Below are 16,948 nucleotides of genomic sequence, written 5' to 3' on the forward strand. Positions count from 1 at the left end.
ACTTCCATTCAACTAAACTATTTGAAGCTTTTTGTTAAGGTGTAGTGCAAGAATGAAAGACCGAAGATACACTGTGACCAAAAACATTTCTATTACTACCTCTAAATATAATAGAATTTAAGTTTGTCTCCTTGAAAATGACATGTACAAATTGATCTTGAGTGGGATTAACTACACTTAAACATAATAGTTTTTTAAAATTTTGATAATCTCTGGGGGTAGTCTATAGAGCTCAGAAGATTATCGGAACACAGCTACCAGCCTTGGAGGGCATCTACAACACACAATGCCTCAGAAAAGCCACCAGCATTCACAAAGACTCCTCACACCCTGCAATAGTCTGTTCGAACTTCTACCATCTATCTGGCAGACGCTACAAGGCCTTCTACGCCCGCACCTCCAGACTCAGGAACAGCTTCATCCCCAGGGCCATAGCTGCTCTGAACCGGTCCTGCTGAGTCGGATGGTCACATCGCACAGCGAACCGGCACAGACCTACTTGGACTTTATTCTGTTTTAAAACGTTCTAATTTTGTTTCACTGGGTTGTCTAAATTTATGCTGATTAGCTCATTAATTTATTGCATCGTATGGAAGTCGCATTCCCAATCTCATTGTACCCCCTGTACAATGACAATAAAGATGTATTGTATATATATATATACATTTTAATTTAGTGGAGTTACCACAGGCACTATGCAAAAAAAGTAAATTTATACACTTTGTGTTTGTTTTTGAATTTCTGAAAACATCAGCAATCAGGTAATGTAGAGTGATAAGCAGAACATTGTTTATTTACGGCAGTAACTCTTAACAGTAATATTTGGTTAAACAATATCCAAGTTATCCCTTAAGATACAGTTCTTAAAGGTATCCTAACACTCATGTGTAATGAACACAACTCAAATATATTTGCACTGTCTCCTGTGATTTACAATTAATATTTCAGTATGAGTATAAAGATAGTTGTCAATAAGTATTGCATAGCATCAGTAAATACAATAGTACAAAACAACCTATTTAGCTTATCAACAACAATGCATATTATTATAACATCTTTACCATAATCAGCATTCCCAAGATAATTAACTAGACCATTATCAAAACAGAGCAAAAGTTCAGAATTAAAAAGCATCTTAAATGAGAAAACAGGAAAAGATTTTAAAGTAGCTGAAATTGAAAATAAGAGCCATGTCATTTAGGTGAAGATTTAGAAATTGAGTATTCATGCCAATGATGGTAGAAATATGGATCACTCTTCCACAAGTAGAAGATTCAGCTCGCATCCCTTTATTTTGAGTTAATCCCAATCTTACATCTCTAAATATAACTTAAATTGATCATCTTTGGGAACTATTTGTGGATCGGTACTTTGTTTATAGCTTAGCTTTCATCACTTAGTTCTTTCTTTCCTATACATATGAAAGTTGTTTGATCAAATACCACACCAGATAATGAAGCACTAAAATGTAGGCCAATAATGTAGAGCAGCTACGATGCTGTATTCTCGATGATAAGTCAAGGCTCTGTTCGCTCTGCTTGGAGGAAGTCATGAGGGAAACAGGGAATGTTATTTCCTGAAATGCATTATTTTTAAGCAGAGCAGCAAAGTTCAACTCAGTGTTCTGGCTTACATTTATTCCTCAATATTGTTTGTATGGAAGCTTGTGGCACACAAGTTGTTTACGTTAGCACAGAATACCGAAGAAAGATTTAATTGGTGGTAAAGCACCATAGAGTGGAAAGATGCCTTAGCCTTGCAAGGATGCCTTTCTCTAAGGCAGCTCAAATTATTTTACAGATAACATTATGAATAATGATCATCATTCATTGTAGATGGAAGATAGGAAGCTAGTCTGCTGATCACAAGCTGTTTTCCTGATGTGAGATATAGATAAGTAGAGCTGGGAAGGTTAAAGCAAATAATTTTTTTATGGAAGTAGTGAGACGTCATTTCTATTAGTAAAATAATGAATAAATGCAGAGTAAAGACAATACCAAAGGATTAAGAGTTTTTAAATTCTTAGCTAAATTGTAGTCCAAAAATCACTGGCAGAGATGCAACAAAAACTTGAAAATGAAACACAGCTTGATAACCTCCAATTGTAATGTAGAATCTATATAATTCTCTGCATAATAATCTTAATTTATTGTAAATATTTGTACTATTTACAAAATAGTATTTGGGTGTAAAATTTGCAGTTCATTACATTAAGTACTTAAAGAAAATTGATGTCCTGGTGACTTAATGTACATAACAGTACATTAAGTCAGCAGGACATCAATTTTTCTTGTATATACTCTCTTTCCAGTCCGGGAGAGAATGTGGTTAAATATAAGCTTCTTTGTATGTAGTGGCCACAAGGCCTTATTCTGCAGACTTTTTCCCCATACATATTTTGTAATAATCCCACCAAACTATCAGCGTATTCCTCTGTGCTTAAGCCTGATTGTGAATAGCTCCTTGCCCGTAGACCTGCAAATTTCCAGCACACCAGAGTCACCCAGCCAATTGTCTCCCAGCAACATTATCTCCCTGTGCTGGACATCCAACACAAAAGGCAATGTCACTCAAGGTAGGCACAAAATGCTGGAGTAACTCAGCAGGTCAGACAGCATCTCTGGAGAAAAATAATAGATGACATTCAGATTAGACAATAGACAATAGACAATAGGTGCAGGAGGAGGCCATTCGGCCCTTCGAGCCAGCACCACCATTCAATGTGATCATGGCTGATCATTCTCAATCAGTACCCCGTTCCTGCCTTCTCCCCATACCCCTGACTCCGCTATCTTTAAGAGCTCTATCCAGCTCTCTCTTGAATGCATTCAGAGAATTGGCCTCCACTGCCTTCTGAGGCAGAGAATTCCACAGATTCACAACTCTCTGACTGAAAAAGTTTTTCTTCATCTCAGTTCTAAATGGCCTACCCCTTATTCTTAAACTGTGGCCCCTTGTTCTGGACTCCCCCAACATTGGGAGCATGTTTCCTGCCTCTAACGTGTCCAACCCCTTAATAATCTTATACGTTTCGATAAGAACCCCTCTCATCCTTCTAAATTCCAGTGTATACAAGCCTAGTCGCTCCAGTCTTTCAACATATGATAGTCCCGCCTTGAGACCCTTCTTCAGACTGAGTCGGGGGAGAGGGAAACTAGAGGTATGGAGATACAAAGGACAAATCAAAGCCAGCAAGGATGATCAAAGAAAGGTGGAGCCCACGATGTCACTCAGTTATGCAGGCTGAACCCCTTCAAAAAGGCACATACGTCTTATCAGAGCTTGCATTCTTCTGAACAGCATTGACACATTCATGAGAGGAATAGATCGGGTAGATGCATAGGGCCTCTTGCCCAGAGTAGGTGAATCAAGGACCAGAGGGCATAGGTTAATTCTAGGTTAATTCCCAGTTAAGTTGGGCTGAAGGGGCATCAATCACTCTGTGACTGACATTCCAGCCACATAACGGGACAGGGGCATATCCCGTCTGGTCCCGCCCCCTCCGCCCGGTGATTGCTTAGGGCGGATGTCAATCGCTGGAGGTGCGCCCTGTGATTGGCCGGGGAGGGGGGGCAGGGCGGGCCTGTGCGCGGTTGCTGTGGCAACCGGGGCGGGAAGGGTGCGGGGTGGGGGCGTGCGGCTCGGTTCTGAGGAGAAAGCGGGCGGCGGCTGAGGAGGGGAGAAGCAGCAGCAACAACAACAAGAACAACAGCAGCAGGAAGAACAAGAACAGCAGCAGCAACAACAAGAACAGCAGCAGCAGGCGCCATGGGCACCGGAGAGCAGCCTGACTTCGGTGAGCGAGAGAAAAAAAAAACCGGTGGCGTGCCCCTTAAAGCGGTCATGTCCAGCGGGGTTGGGCGGCTGCCGCCCTTCCCCAGGTTGTGGGGCCCACCAATCCCCAGGTTGTGGGGCCCACCAATCCCCAGGTTGTGGGGCCCACCAATCCCCAGGTTGTGGGGCCCACCAATCCCCAGGTTGTGGGGCCCACCAATCCCCAGGTTGTGGGGGAATCACACATATACCATCCAGTAGCTTGAGCCTGGCTCAGTGGTTAAATAAGGACCTTTTACAGTTTATATCAACAGTGAACCCCAGCTCAAGACAAGGAAGGGAACTTGTTGAGATGCAATACTTTTGCAAGCTTTTTATTCAACCGTAGAAAATCGTGTTGGAAACATGTATTTTCATAATCTTATTTGGACGCTACAAAAACAAAATGTTGACAGAAACATTCACTCATTTGCAAATAACATGTGTATGATGTTGCTAAATAAGGATAGGCACATGGCGCATCCCAGTGAGGATTTAATCAGGATATCAACAGGTGGTCGATAAGCTCGTCTTTCAGTATTGGTATTTACTTCATAAGAAGTTCCGTCTTGTTCCTGTGTTAGTATTTAATAGTTCTCAGGCATGATTACCCAGTTTTGTTGGCTGGCGAAGAGATTGATTTCAGGGTTTAGTTTTGGCCAGGATGCAGAGTGAAACGGAAAAGATGATAATTGTTTTACTTTCTGAATCTTCTTCCAGCTCAAAGTGCTAATCCATTTTCACTATGTACATATTTTTTAAGAAAACATGTCTTGTATATGGGAGAAATTTAAAGAAAAATTTGTGAACAGTGAACCCTTTAAACACTCTGTGTGACAAACTGCACAATAACATGTCAATGAGTACCTCATTGGTATCATTTGAGTATCATTTAAACACTTAAGGTTCAATGAGCTGTCACAGATTCAATAAAGTTGGTCATTGATTGATGTTGATGCAGAAGTAAAGCAATGTTTTATTGTAAAGAAATTAAATAAGCAGAGAGCTCAAATTTATTTGTGGCTATGTGGTTGACATCTTGAGAGTACGAGATATTGGAATCCGTGGATCTGTTATCTGAGCCACAGACTATGGGTTTGTTTTATTGAAGCATTTTCATTTGGGATGGGTGTTTTTTGTTTCTTGCTTCCCTGATTCAAGGTGACTGCACCAACATGAAATGGAGCCTGAGATCCAAAGAAAAAGTTCCTCCAAAAGTGCTTGTCTGCACTTGCTCAATCTTGTTCCTTCACGTATGATTACTATATATTTTTGAATACCTGGTAATCATAAGGAATGCATTTTCCTGATTGCATCGTTTATTTAACAAACCTGCTTGTAAGTGTTAAGTGGATTTTTTTCTGTCAATCTTTGTCCTGTCCTAAAAGTATAGTTTCTTGCTGGTATGCTGTTCCACTGGGACCAATCTCTTTTTCACACTTTATGTAAGTCAAGAGTATTTGATTGTCATATGTCCCAGATAGAACAATGAAATTCTTACTTGCAGCAGCACAACAGAATATGTAAACGTAGGTGACAAAACTTCATTTGTAGATTCAGGCGTGAAAAGGAGTAGCTCTGTTTATCGTGAAAGGATGAGGATGAGTCCAGTTCCCCCTCGCCTTTAAACTTGTTCATTTGGTCACCAGATAATAACCAGGAGCTGATGCCTTGGCTAATTTTCTCTTTTATTAGACGTGGACAATTGAGAGGTTTCTGTTTGCTTGCTATTGTGCTCTGGATATGACCAATTAAACAATGCAGACAAGGGTGAGGAAGCGACTCAAATATGGGGCCATTGATAAACATTTAATTGGAATATTAACTGTGTGTGAGTCAACTGAAGACATGACTCAACTTGAGGGTGTGTGTTGGCAGCCGCAGCACATTTGTTTAGAATGCTGTCTGTAAAGTGTCTTAATGCTTGCAAGGGGTTAATATTTAAATCCAATGCAATATTTTCTGCAGACATTTTGTTTGGTGTTTCATGTGTTTGAAATCACTAAAGTGTAGGAAGAGAGCCTCTTAAATAATTTAGATTTCAGTGGAGGAATAAGACATAACACTGCCCTACTCTGCTTCTGTCTTAGCCCATCCCCTACTGAAACCTTCATCCATGTCTTTGTTAGCATTAGGTCTTACTCATCCTTTGCACTCCTGAGTGGTCTCTTATTTCACACTCTATAAACTTGAGATCGTGGTGCGTAACTGCTTTGTGCGGAGGGGGAGATAGCTATTTGCAACATTTCACAAGAGGTTCTGGCCACTGCGATTCTGCACTGGGGCATTGGACCTCTTGTGTTGAATATATACAGAATACAGAGCTTTATTTGTCATTCGGTACCGAGGTACTGAACGAAATTACGTTACCAGCAGTCACACAAAAAAAAAAAGAACCCAAGACGGCACGGTAGCGCAGCGGTAGAGTTGCTGCTTTACAGCGAATGCAACGCCGGAGACTCAGGTTCGATCCTGACTACGGGTGCTGCACTGTAAGGAGTTTGTACGTTCTCCCCGTGACCTGCGTGGGTTTTCTCCGAGATCTTCGGTTTCCTCCCACACTCCAAAGACGTACAGGTATGTAGGTTAATTGACTGGGTAGATGTAAAAATTGTCCCTGGTGGGTGTAGGATAGTGTTAATGTGCGGGGATCGCTGGGCGGCGCGGACTTGGTGGGCCGAAAAGGCCTGTTTCCGCGCTGTATATATATGATATGATATGATATGATTAGGGTGGTGATTAAATATTAATCTCTGTGAAGATTATCTCATCAGCTGTAGTGCACATCAATATAATTCTCTAAAGGCTCTTTGGTCTTGCTTGATTAGAAAGAAATTGTGCTCAGAAAGAGGCCAGCAGTGAGGTTGGTGACAGGGGAGAAAGAATCTTAATTCAGAATAGAAGAGAAAAATGTCTTTGCCAAACTAGCATATTTGCTCTTTAAATGCCTTTGCTTTTATTTTTTCATCTGTTTGCAATATTAACGTTGTTTTTTTCAAATTGCAATTGACCTCAACAGCAGGATGTTTAGAAAAAATCCCAAAGTGACAGAATAAAGTTGAAGATCCGAGTTTTAATCGATGTTCATATTTTATAGATCGTCCCAGTGGAGTTACTGAAACATTTGGATTCCGGTCCAACACAAGCGGCAGGAAGAAATTACGTGCACTAATGTAACTGAGCTGGGGCTTAAACAATGAAATGAACTTCATCTTTTATCTGTGAGCTTCAGTGCTGTCTTTGGTTCTGTATAGGTTTCTCCACAGTGGGTGCTGGTAACAATTGATTGGCTCAGTCTGAAGAAGGGTCTCGCCCAAAGCGTCTCCCATTCTTCTCTCCAGAGACGCTGCCTGTCCCGCTGAGTTACTCCAGCATTTTGTGTCTATCTACCGTTGATTAGTTGTGTTCTTGGTATTTGAGTAATGTTGGAAAGGCTGCCATTTATCGGTCATCTTTAGTTATCTGGAATATGATGCTCCTTCTCTCTGAACTATTGCAGTTTGTGAGATGGATTCTGAAACAGCAACAATTACTAGGATGTATACAGACTAACATGAAGGTAATGGTGTATGAATGCATAGCTGCTGTTGGTTAGCAGGGATGGAGCTTAGTACGGTAGGTTACTGGCTTTTCATTAAAGGAAGGAGAGTTAATTCAGACAAATGTCTTTTAAAATCATTTTCCAACATTTGGTTTAAAGCATTTTTATTGTGATCTGTGTAGATTTACCAGCTCAGTTAGCTCTCTGCACATTTTGTATAACAGATCCCGGCAATCCTGTCGGGGTGGTACGGTGTGTGCAGCAGTAGAGTTGCTGCCTTGCAGCGCCAGAAACCCAGGTTTGATTCTGACTACGGGTGCTGTCAGTACGGAATTTGTAAGTTCTCCCCGTGACCTGCGTGGGTTTTCACCGGGTGCTCCGGTTTTCTCCCACACTCCAAAATCGTGCAGGTTTGTAGGTTAATTAGCTTGGTAAAATTGTAAATTGTCCATAGTGTGTGTAGGATAGTGTTAGTGTGCGGGGATCGCTGGCATGGACTCAACCAGCAGAAGGGCTGAAGGGCCTGTTTCCATGCTGTATCTCTAAACTAAACTAAATTTCTATCTGATCAATTAACAATTCAATGTCATTTCTGACCAAGCTTGAGAGTTAATGCTGGACTTGTTTACCAATGCATGCATTACTTCATGCCTTCATTTAGCTGCTGATGTCAGTTCTGTGTTCCTGATGATATTAAATTATTACATTTGTTAATTAAATTAAATCTGAAATGGACAAGTCTTTTTAACAACCTAATAAATCTCGTGAGCATCTGAGAGCACTGCCTAAAATGCATTATCGCAGTGAGATGATATTCATTGTAAAGTGCTTGCTGCTGCCAGGCTGTTACAGCATTGCTTCCTCCAAAGTTACTCTGAGAGTCCAGTCCTACTGTATTATTCAGCATCTGCAGTACCTTCCTGCACACTGCCGTATTATTGTTTGTTACGTCCTTCACAGTGATTGTGCCATTTTAAATATAATCTAGGCTAGGTACAGATGGAATTGATAGTGAGGGGATCTGAGCAAAAGAAAACGTTGCTCACAGCGTTGTTGCACAGTGTAGCATGTGACGACAATGCTGACACATCATCGTCAGCACTGCCTGAGAAGATGTGAAGGCAGATACTTGGATTTAACAAGTATCTGGATGAGCACATGAATCGCCAGGACTTAAAAGACTATGGACTGTAGGGAGTTTGTACATTCTCCCCATGACCTACGTGGGTATTCTCTGAGATCTTCGGGTTCCTCCCACACTCCAAAGATGTACAGGTTTGTAGGGGTTAATTGGCTTGGTAGAAATGGTAAATTGTCCCTAATGTGTGTAGGATAGTGTTAATGTGTGGGGGTCGTGGTTGGTGCAGACTTTGTGGGCCGAACGGCCAGTTTCGGTGCTGTATCTCTAAAACTAAAACTAATGTGGCAGTATTGAAAACCTCGTGAGGACCATTTTAAACAAGGAATCACATACTCTGCTCCTCGCTTTGCGATCGTGACTGGAGAGTTGTGTATAATGGGAATATTAATTAGTTATTCCCTTTGACAGAAGTTCACAAATTAGTTAAGTGAAATTGTGGAATGTAATCTTCTGAGCATAGAAACATAGAAAATAGGTGCAGGAGTAGGCCATTCGGCCCTTCGAGCCTGCACCGCCATTCAATATGATCATGGCTGATCATCCAACTCAGTAACCTGTACCTGCCATCTCTCCATACCCCCTGATCCCTTTAGCCACAAGGGCCACATCTAGAGATTGGTTTAATTTAGAGATAAAGTGTGGAGACAGGTCCTTCCACCCACCGAGTCCACACTGAGCAGTGATCACCCGCACATTAGTTCTATCCCAGACACAAGGGACTGACTTTACAGGGCTTTCTCCATCGCTGCTCCCACCCTCTGGAACTCACTACCTCAAACCATCAGAGACTCCTCCTCACTCACCACATTCAAAACATCACTGAAGTCTCACCTGTTCAACACTGCCTTCAACCACTGACCGTCGCTTCACCTTATTCTTCCTTTTCTGTTCGTTTATTTAATTATTTTTATGTTTTATTTACCCTGTAAAGCGTCTTTGAGTTTCCAGAAAAGCGCTATACAAATGTAATGTATTATTATTATTATTATCATTGCTGTATAGAGCAAAAGACATTGTGAGTAAAACAAAACCAAACTTAAGCAACCCTGCTCTGATTTTGTGGTATTTGTATATATTTTTAATACAAATATAGTTATTTGTGAAATTGAAAAATAAATGTGCTGCACTATCTTTAGTCCACTTATTGGAACTGCAACCAGGGAGGCGTGGACAGGAAATTCTTGACAGATGCTGTGACTTCATTAGGAAACAGTTTGAGGAAAATACTAAAGGGATGTTTGCACATTGTGAGCTTTCCATTCATTGGCTAAAGATTATCAATCTTTCTCACGTTGTGCTGATATCTCTACACTGTATTAATGTTGGAGGAGAAATCGTGCTGAAATTAATAGTTATACTGATAACACTCAATTTTCTAGTTACAACCAATTACTGAAGGGTTTGGCAGGACTGAACCTCGCACTTCATTTTTGGATACTTCTCAAATTCCAGATGGTTTCAGTTTGAAAATTCCCTCTGCAGAACTACAGAAAAGTATTCAGCCATTCTCGCATTTATATTCTCCAGTTCAGGATGTGAATAGTGCTCTCTCCAGCAGTTGGACAACATCCCTTCCATATTCAATGACATCAAATTATCTGGGGTGTTGCAACCGAAGAGCTGTTACCTCACAGCACCAGAGACCTGGGTTCGAGCCTGACTATGTGTGCTGTCTGTGCGGAGTTTGTACGTTCTCCCGCGTTCCAAAGACGTGCAAGTTTCTACGTCTGAAGAAGGGTCTCAACCTGAAACGTTACCCATTCCTTCTCTCCAGAGATGCTGCTTGTCCCGCTAAGTTACTCCAGCATTTTGTGTCTATCTCAGGTTAACCATCTATTGTAAATTGACCCTAGTGTGTAGGATACGAAAGGGATAACCTATAACTACTGTACAGGTAGTTAATGGTCTTTGTGGACTTGTTAGGCCGAATTTCAGACAGGGTGGCCACCATTTTTCCCCCTCTACCTTGCAGAGCCCATGAGGGGGGGAGGGGGTGGGAGGTGCTAACACTATTGAGTATAACACCAGCAAGATTGAATATTAGACAATAAGAATCCATTAAAAGCTTTTTATAGTTTTTTGGTTGATATATATTTTTATGACGAATAAAGTTTATTTCAATTAAAAAAAAAAAAAAGCTGTCATGAGAAGAGTTCCTTTAAGATTTAATGCCTTCTCTTGTGGTCAGCCCAACAGAATAGTGACATCAGAGTATTTTTGTGCAACTCCCATCAGGGAATGCAATAATTCCCATCTCCGCATGATTCTGGGTGTAACCAACCTTGGTAGTGTTTTTAATATTTGTTGTTGAGGCACACATCATTTTTCTCTAAATCTGACTGGGTGTTTACACCATACATTGCTCAGCAATAGTTGTGAAATTAAATTTCTGGGATATATTGCTTTTTGGTCTATTCTTGCTGCTTAAAGTTTCACAGCAGTAAGTTGACCACTTAATGTTATGATCCTGGACTGGCTATCGAGAATTGAGAACAAATTGCTTATTCTTATTGGACTTGAGAATCTCATAGGCACTATTTATATAACTGTCAAGCTTGTGGATACAGACAGCTAATTTGATTAGAAGACAATGATAAATGGTGCTTGGGGCCTGGGAATTCTTCTGCTAGGGGGCTAGTTCCGGTTTCCCTGAGTTAAGATATTAAGTAAGTCACCTCTTACCAACAGCTGTCCCGCACTACAAATTCTCTTCCTTGCGATCCTGAGTTCATGAGTTCATATCAGGAGTTCTTGCAGCTCCTCCCATGACTGTTGAAAACTTTCCAGCTGCTGGTCTCCACAGGAACCTTCAACTGCATAATTGTTATAATTGGACAGTACATCAAGGATAATAACGTACAAGTTGTCCTCTTTTAAGTTTCTGATGCAAACTTTTAAAGATCCAAATGTCCATGACTTAGAACATTACAGCACAGGAACAGTCCCTTCAGTCCACAATGTCTGTGCCAAACAAGATGCCAAATTAAATGAATCTCCTCTGCCTACATGTGATCTATATCCCCTCATTCCCTGCATACCCGTGTGTCTATCTAAAAAACTCTTAAATGTCATATTGTATCTGCTTCCATCACCACCCCTGGCATTGTGTGTGTTCTTGTGTGTGTGTTCTCATGTGTTCGTGTGTGTTTGTGCGTGTGTGTTCGTGTGTGTGTTAACCCTACATATCTCCTTTTTGAACTTGCATCCCTTTGATTATTGATTACTGCCCATTGTTTGACTGTCAACAACCAGAGAGATGAGGTTGTACATAGAAAATGGAGGAAGTTAGATAAAGATTTAAAAAGCAGGTCCTCCTATGGTTATAATCTTAGGCTTGCTCCTGTTTTATGTTGAACACCCTATAGAATTAAACTCCATCAGCCATTCTTCAGCCCACCTGATAACCGTCCCACTGTAATTCTAGCTAACCATGCAATCAAACCTTTCAGGGCAGTGTACCATGCAGAATCTTATCAAAGGCCGTGCTGAAGTCCATATGGGTTACGTCTATGGCCCTTTCTTCATCAACCTTAGTGGTTACTTCATCAAAAAATCAAATTTGTGCACATCTGCACGCATAAAAAATATGTTGACGATCCCTAATTCACTCTTGTTTTTCCAAATGGGTATATCTTCTCCCGTGGAATCCTCTCCAGTACCTTTCCTACCATAGATGTTAGGCTTAGTGATCTACAGTTCCCAGATATTGCAACCCTTCTTAAATAGAGGCACAAATATCCGCCACCCTTCAACCTTCCAGCACCTCACCCGTGTCTAATGATGCTTTGTGTATCTCAGTCATGACTCCTGCAATTTCTTCTCTAACTTCCCACATGGTTCTTGGATATATCTGATCAGTCCTGGGAGATTTATCTTTCTTCGTACGTCCAACACCTCTGGGACTGTAATGCGATTGTCTTCAAGGTATTTCCATTAACTTCCCCAAGTTCCCCCTCTTCATGTATTTCTCCTTCATCCTATCTGCCACAGCTATCTATCTCTTGCCCCCATTTGTTGCCTTTGGAAACTTGTTGTATTGCCATAATTGATTGACCGGCACCATGATATATCCTGAATAATGGTGATATATCCTGAATAATGGTGCAATCTTTTTAATGGTGTAAGAAAATAACTGCAGATGCTGGTACAAATCAAAGGTTTTTATTCACAAAATGCTGGAGTAACTCAGCAGGTCAGGCAGCATCTCAGGAGAGAAGGAATGGGCGACGTTTCGGGTCGAGACCCTTCAGTGCCTTGATTTCCTCACAAATTGCCCTTGAGATTAAGCCAATGATAAGATTTGTATATCTTTTATAAAATCATCAATAAACTCCAATACATCCAGAACTCAGCTGCCTGTCTACTCACCCACTCCCCGACCCGTGACCATATCACCCCTGTCCTCTACAAACTCCACTGGCTCCCCATCCCCCAGAGAATCCAGTACAAAATCCTCCTCGTGACCTACAAAGCCCTCCATAACCTGGCCCCACCCTACCTGACTGACCTCCTCCACAGACACACTCCCACCCGCACCCTCCGCTCTGCTGCTGCTAACCTCCTGTCCCCCCCCATCCGGACCAAACTCAGATCCTGGGGGGACAGGGCTTTCTCCATCGCTGCTCCCACCCTCTGGAACTCACTACCCCAAACCGTCAGAGACTCCTCCTCACTCACCACATTTAAAAGATCACTGAAGTCTCACTTGTTCAACACCGCCTTCAATCATTGACCGCCGCTCCACCTTATTCATCCCTTTCTGTTTGTTTATTTATTTATCTTTATGTTAGATCTAATATGTAAAGCGTCTTTGGGTTTCTAGAAAAGCGCTATATAAATGTAATGCATTATTATTATTATTATTATTATTTTAATGGAATAATTTATTTCCACTGATGGTGTGGAGGTATGCTGGTATGTATGCTGAATGGCTCAATAACTAACAGTGGCAAGATGGAGATGCAAGGAAGTGCAGGTGCTGGAACAAAGTGCTGGAGTAACAGCGGGTGGGTAGCATCTCCGGAGATGGATAGGTGATGCTTTGGGTCAGGACAGTCTGAAGAAGGGTCCTGACCTGAAACCTCACCTATCCATGTCCTCCAGAGATGATGCCTGAACTCCTGAGTCAGTCCAACATTTTGTGTTTTACGAACAGAGGTAATGTGCTCTGTGGGCTCTATCTTGGAATGAAGACATAATCTGTGACTAAGACTTGCCCGCTGAGTGTTGCTAATTAGTGCACTCGAAGTTTCAGAAGAGACTAATGGTGAAAGATTATCACATAAAGTCAACCCCAAATTGTTTTTCAGTGTATCAGAGGTTCCAAAGTGTATTTTTCTATTTTAAGTATTCACTGCAAATGTATTGAGGAGAGAATTGTTGCACTGCTTTTGGATGTGATCTATGTATTTGAGCTTTTGTTAAGAAATAAAATGTAATATGTTTTTTAAAAAGCTGCCTCTAACTTGATAATAAAATGAATCACCTTTGGGGCAGTGCCTCTTTAATTTAATGTGCCTTTATTTACCGAGTTACCAGTTAAACCAGTCAGTACTCTGAAAGGACAGCAGAGATACAGGATACAACACGACACGCCTCTTAATTGCAGTGAGTGCACAGCCTGAGCGTGGTGTGAAGCATTTGTAGTCTGAGAGTATGGCCCAGGATGAGAATTTCTATGGAAAATATGGTAATATTTTATGGGTCTTCTGCCTATCGCGATTGATTCTTGCTGTTTGTTGATACTTTGAGTGCTTTTTGCTCTTTGTGTGCTGTAGAGCCTGAAGTGCAGATTGTGCAAGTTAGATACAGGCCTGGTCTGGCGTGCTTCCTGCAATGGAGCACTCGAGCAATGCTGTTTTATGTTCGTAAGATAGTAGGTGGCTTGATCACATTAATTCAGTTTTGCTATGGAGGTAAACTGGGCCTTAAATTATAATTAAAAGTAACTGTACTGAAATAAAAGGTGCACATAATGAACTTGATTATGAACTATTTTAAATTGCACAGAAACTCCTTAGTTTTTGCATGAGACTATGCAGCCAGACGTTAATAGAGGCACTTGGGGAGTTTCCTGATCTGCAGTAGTAATGTAAGAGAATATATATAAGAAAATAACTGCAGATGCTGGTACAAATCGAAGGTATTTATTCACAAAATGCTGGAGTAACTCAGCAGGTCAGGCAGTATCTCAGGGGAGAAGGAATGGGTGACGTTTCGGTCGAGACCCTTCTTCAGAATGTCATTGCTAGAGGTGTTTGAGGGCTGATTAGTTCTTAGATTCAGAGTTCGTGAGCAATAATTGATTTATCTTGAACTACTGTGTTGTGAGGGATGTTATAGTATACAGATCACCAGGTGAACTGATCTTGTTTTTTGAGTTGAGCTTTCTTTTTATACTTATGGATTTCCTGTTTCGTATGTTTAGTCCCACCTAAACTTCATAACATGTACTTACAGGGCGGGTATGATGTTGCCATAGCAGTTAAGTCACCGAATTAGTAATCTAGAGATACAAGTTCACAAGTTATAGGAGTAGAATTATCCATTTGGCCCATCGAGTCTACTCCGCGCTAATTCTATTTTCCTGCCTTCTCCCCATAACCCTTGACATTCGTTCTAATCAAGAACTCTGCCTTAAAAATATCCATGAACTTGGCCTCCACAGCCCTCTGTGGCAATGAGTTCCATAGATTAACTACCCTCTGACTAAAGAAGTTCCTCCTCACCCTTTAATTCTGAGGCTGTGGCCTAGACTCTCCCACCAGTGGAAACATCCTTTCCACATCCACTCTATCTATGCCTTTCATTATTCTGTAAGTTGCAATGAGGTCCCCCCTCAGCCTTCTAAACTCCAGCAAGTAGAGGCCCAGTGTTGTCAAACGCTCATCATATGCTAACCCACTCATTCCTGGAATCATTCTTGTAAATCTCCTCTGGACCCTCTCCAGAGCCAGCACATCCTTCCTCAGATATGGGGCCCAAATTTGCTCACAGTACTCCAAATGCGGCCTGACCTTATAGAGCTTCAGCGTTCCATCTCTGTTTTTGCATTCCAGTCCTCTTGATATAAATGCTAGCATTGAATTTGCCTTCCTTACTACCGATTCGACTTGCAAATTAACTTTTGCACCTTTGAACCTCTGATTTCTGGATTCTCTCCCCATTTAGAAAATAATCTACGCCTTTATTCTTATTACCAAAATGCACGACTCTGCACTTTGCTATGCTGAATTTCTGCAACTTCTCTGCCCACTCTCCTAACCTGTCCAAGTCCTTCTGCAGAGTCCTTGCTTCCTCTACACTGCCTGCCCCTCCACCTATCTTAGCATTATCTGCAAACTTGGCCACAAAGCCTTCAATCCCCTTAATATACAACGTTCACAGGAAACCGCCCAGATACTTGGTCAGAAGCCATAATTTCCGTATTACATAAGGAGGGCAAAGATCCGACTTCATGTGAGGGATATAGACCGGTCAGCTTGCTCTGTAATGATTTAAAAATATTAACAAGCATACTAGCACAGAGAATGCAACAACATATAACTAAATTAATCAAGCCAGATCAAACGGGGTTTATCCCGGGGAGACAGGGGGCTAACAATATCAGGAGAACACTAAATCTTATATCATGTGCTAAAAATAATCCCAGACCTACCATGCTGCTTAGCCTAGATGCACAAAAAGCGTTTGACCGTGTGAAATGGAACTTTTTATATCAAACATTGAAGGTTTTTGGGTTTCACTCAACGTTTATAGACTGGGTAAGAATTGTTTATAAAAATCCCAAATCACGGATCAGAATTAATGGCTGCTGCTCAGACTTCTTCTACCTCAAAAGAGGAGTCAGGCAAGGAGATTGCCTGAGCCCGCTACAGTTTGCTGCAAGTATGGAACCGTTAGCAGAGTCAATAAGACAAAATAAAAACATTAAAGGAATAAAAGATGAAGGGGGCATAGAACACAAGACGTCATTATTTGCGGACGATTTATTAACATACATAGTGGAGCCCTCCACGTCTATACCAGCTCTACTAGATAACCTAAAAGAATATGGTGAAATATCAGGATATTTGACAAATGAAGCCAAATCAATAGCAATGATGCTCTCAGGAGATTGTCCAGTGGAACTTAAAGAAAAAGTCCATTTTAAATGGACCAAAAAAGGGTTTAGATACCTTGGTATAATTATCACTTCGAATACAGCACAGCTATTTGAAGCTAATTATGGGAAACTGATATCTGAGATAAAGGATGATTTGGCTGGATGGGAGATTTTACCGTTGACTCTGGTGGGAAGAGTAGAAACAGTCAGAATGAATATATTGCCAAGACTGTTGTTTTTGTTCCAATCGTTGCCTATTATGATCTCGGGAGCTTTTCTAAAAAAACTGGATAAAATTATATCGAAATTCTTATGGCAAAGTAAAAAAGCAAGAATTAAATACAAGACG

General features: G+C 41.2%; 1 protein-coding gene across 3 annotated transcripts in view; it reads left to right on the forward strand.

The window, feature by feature from the left end:
• Positions 1 to 3,654: 3,654 nt before the first annotated feature.
• The window catches only part of slc44a2 (solute carrier family 44 member 2 (CTL2 blood group)), a 61,793-nt gene continuing 48,499 nt past the window's right edge, over positions 3,655 to 16,948 (forward strand). The window contains exon 1 of one of the 3 annotated variants that reach the window (XM_078429635.1): positions 3,655 to 3,796. In XM_078429635.1, coding sequence (XP_078285761.1) covers positions 3,769 to 3,796 — 28 coding nt within the window. In that variant the 5' untranslated portion in view covers positions 3,655 to 3,768. Of the gene's footprint in view, positions 3,797 to 14,098; positions 14,185 to 16,948 lie in introns of those variants that run through there. The other 2 variants (XM_078429634.1, XM_078429637.1) reach the window with 2 other exon arrangements.

This window comes from Rhinoraja longicauda, chromosome 37, assembly GCF_053455715.1.
Source record: "Rhinoraja longicauda isolate Sanriku21f chromosome 37, sRhiLon1.1, whole genome shotgun sequence".
In the NCBI taxonomy this organism is placed as follows: domain Eukaryota; kingdom Metazoa; phylum Chordata; class Chondrichthyes; order Rajiformes; family Arhynchobatidae; genus Rhinoraja; species Rhinoraja longicauda.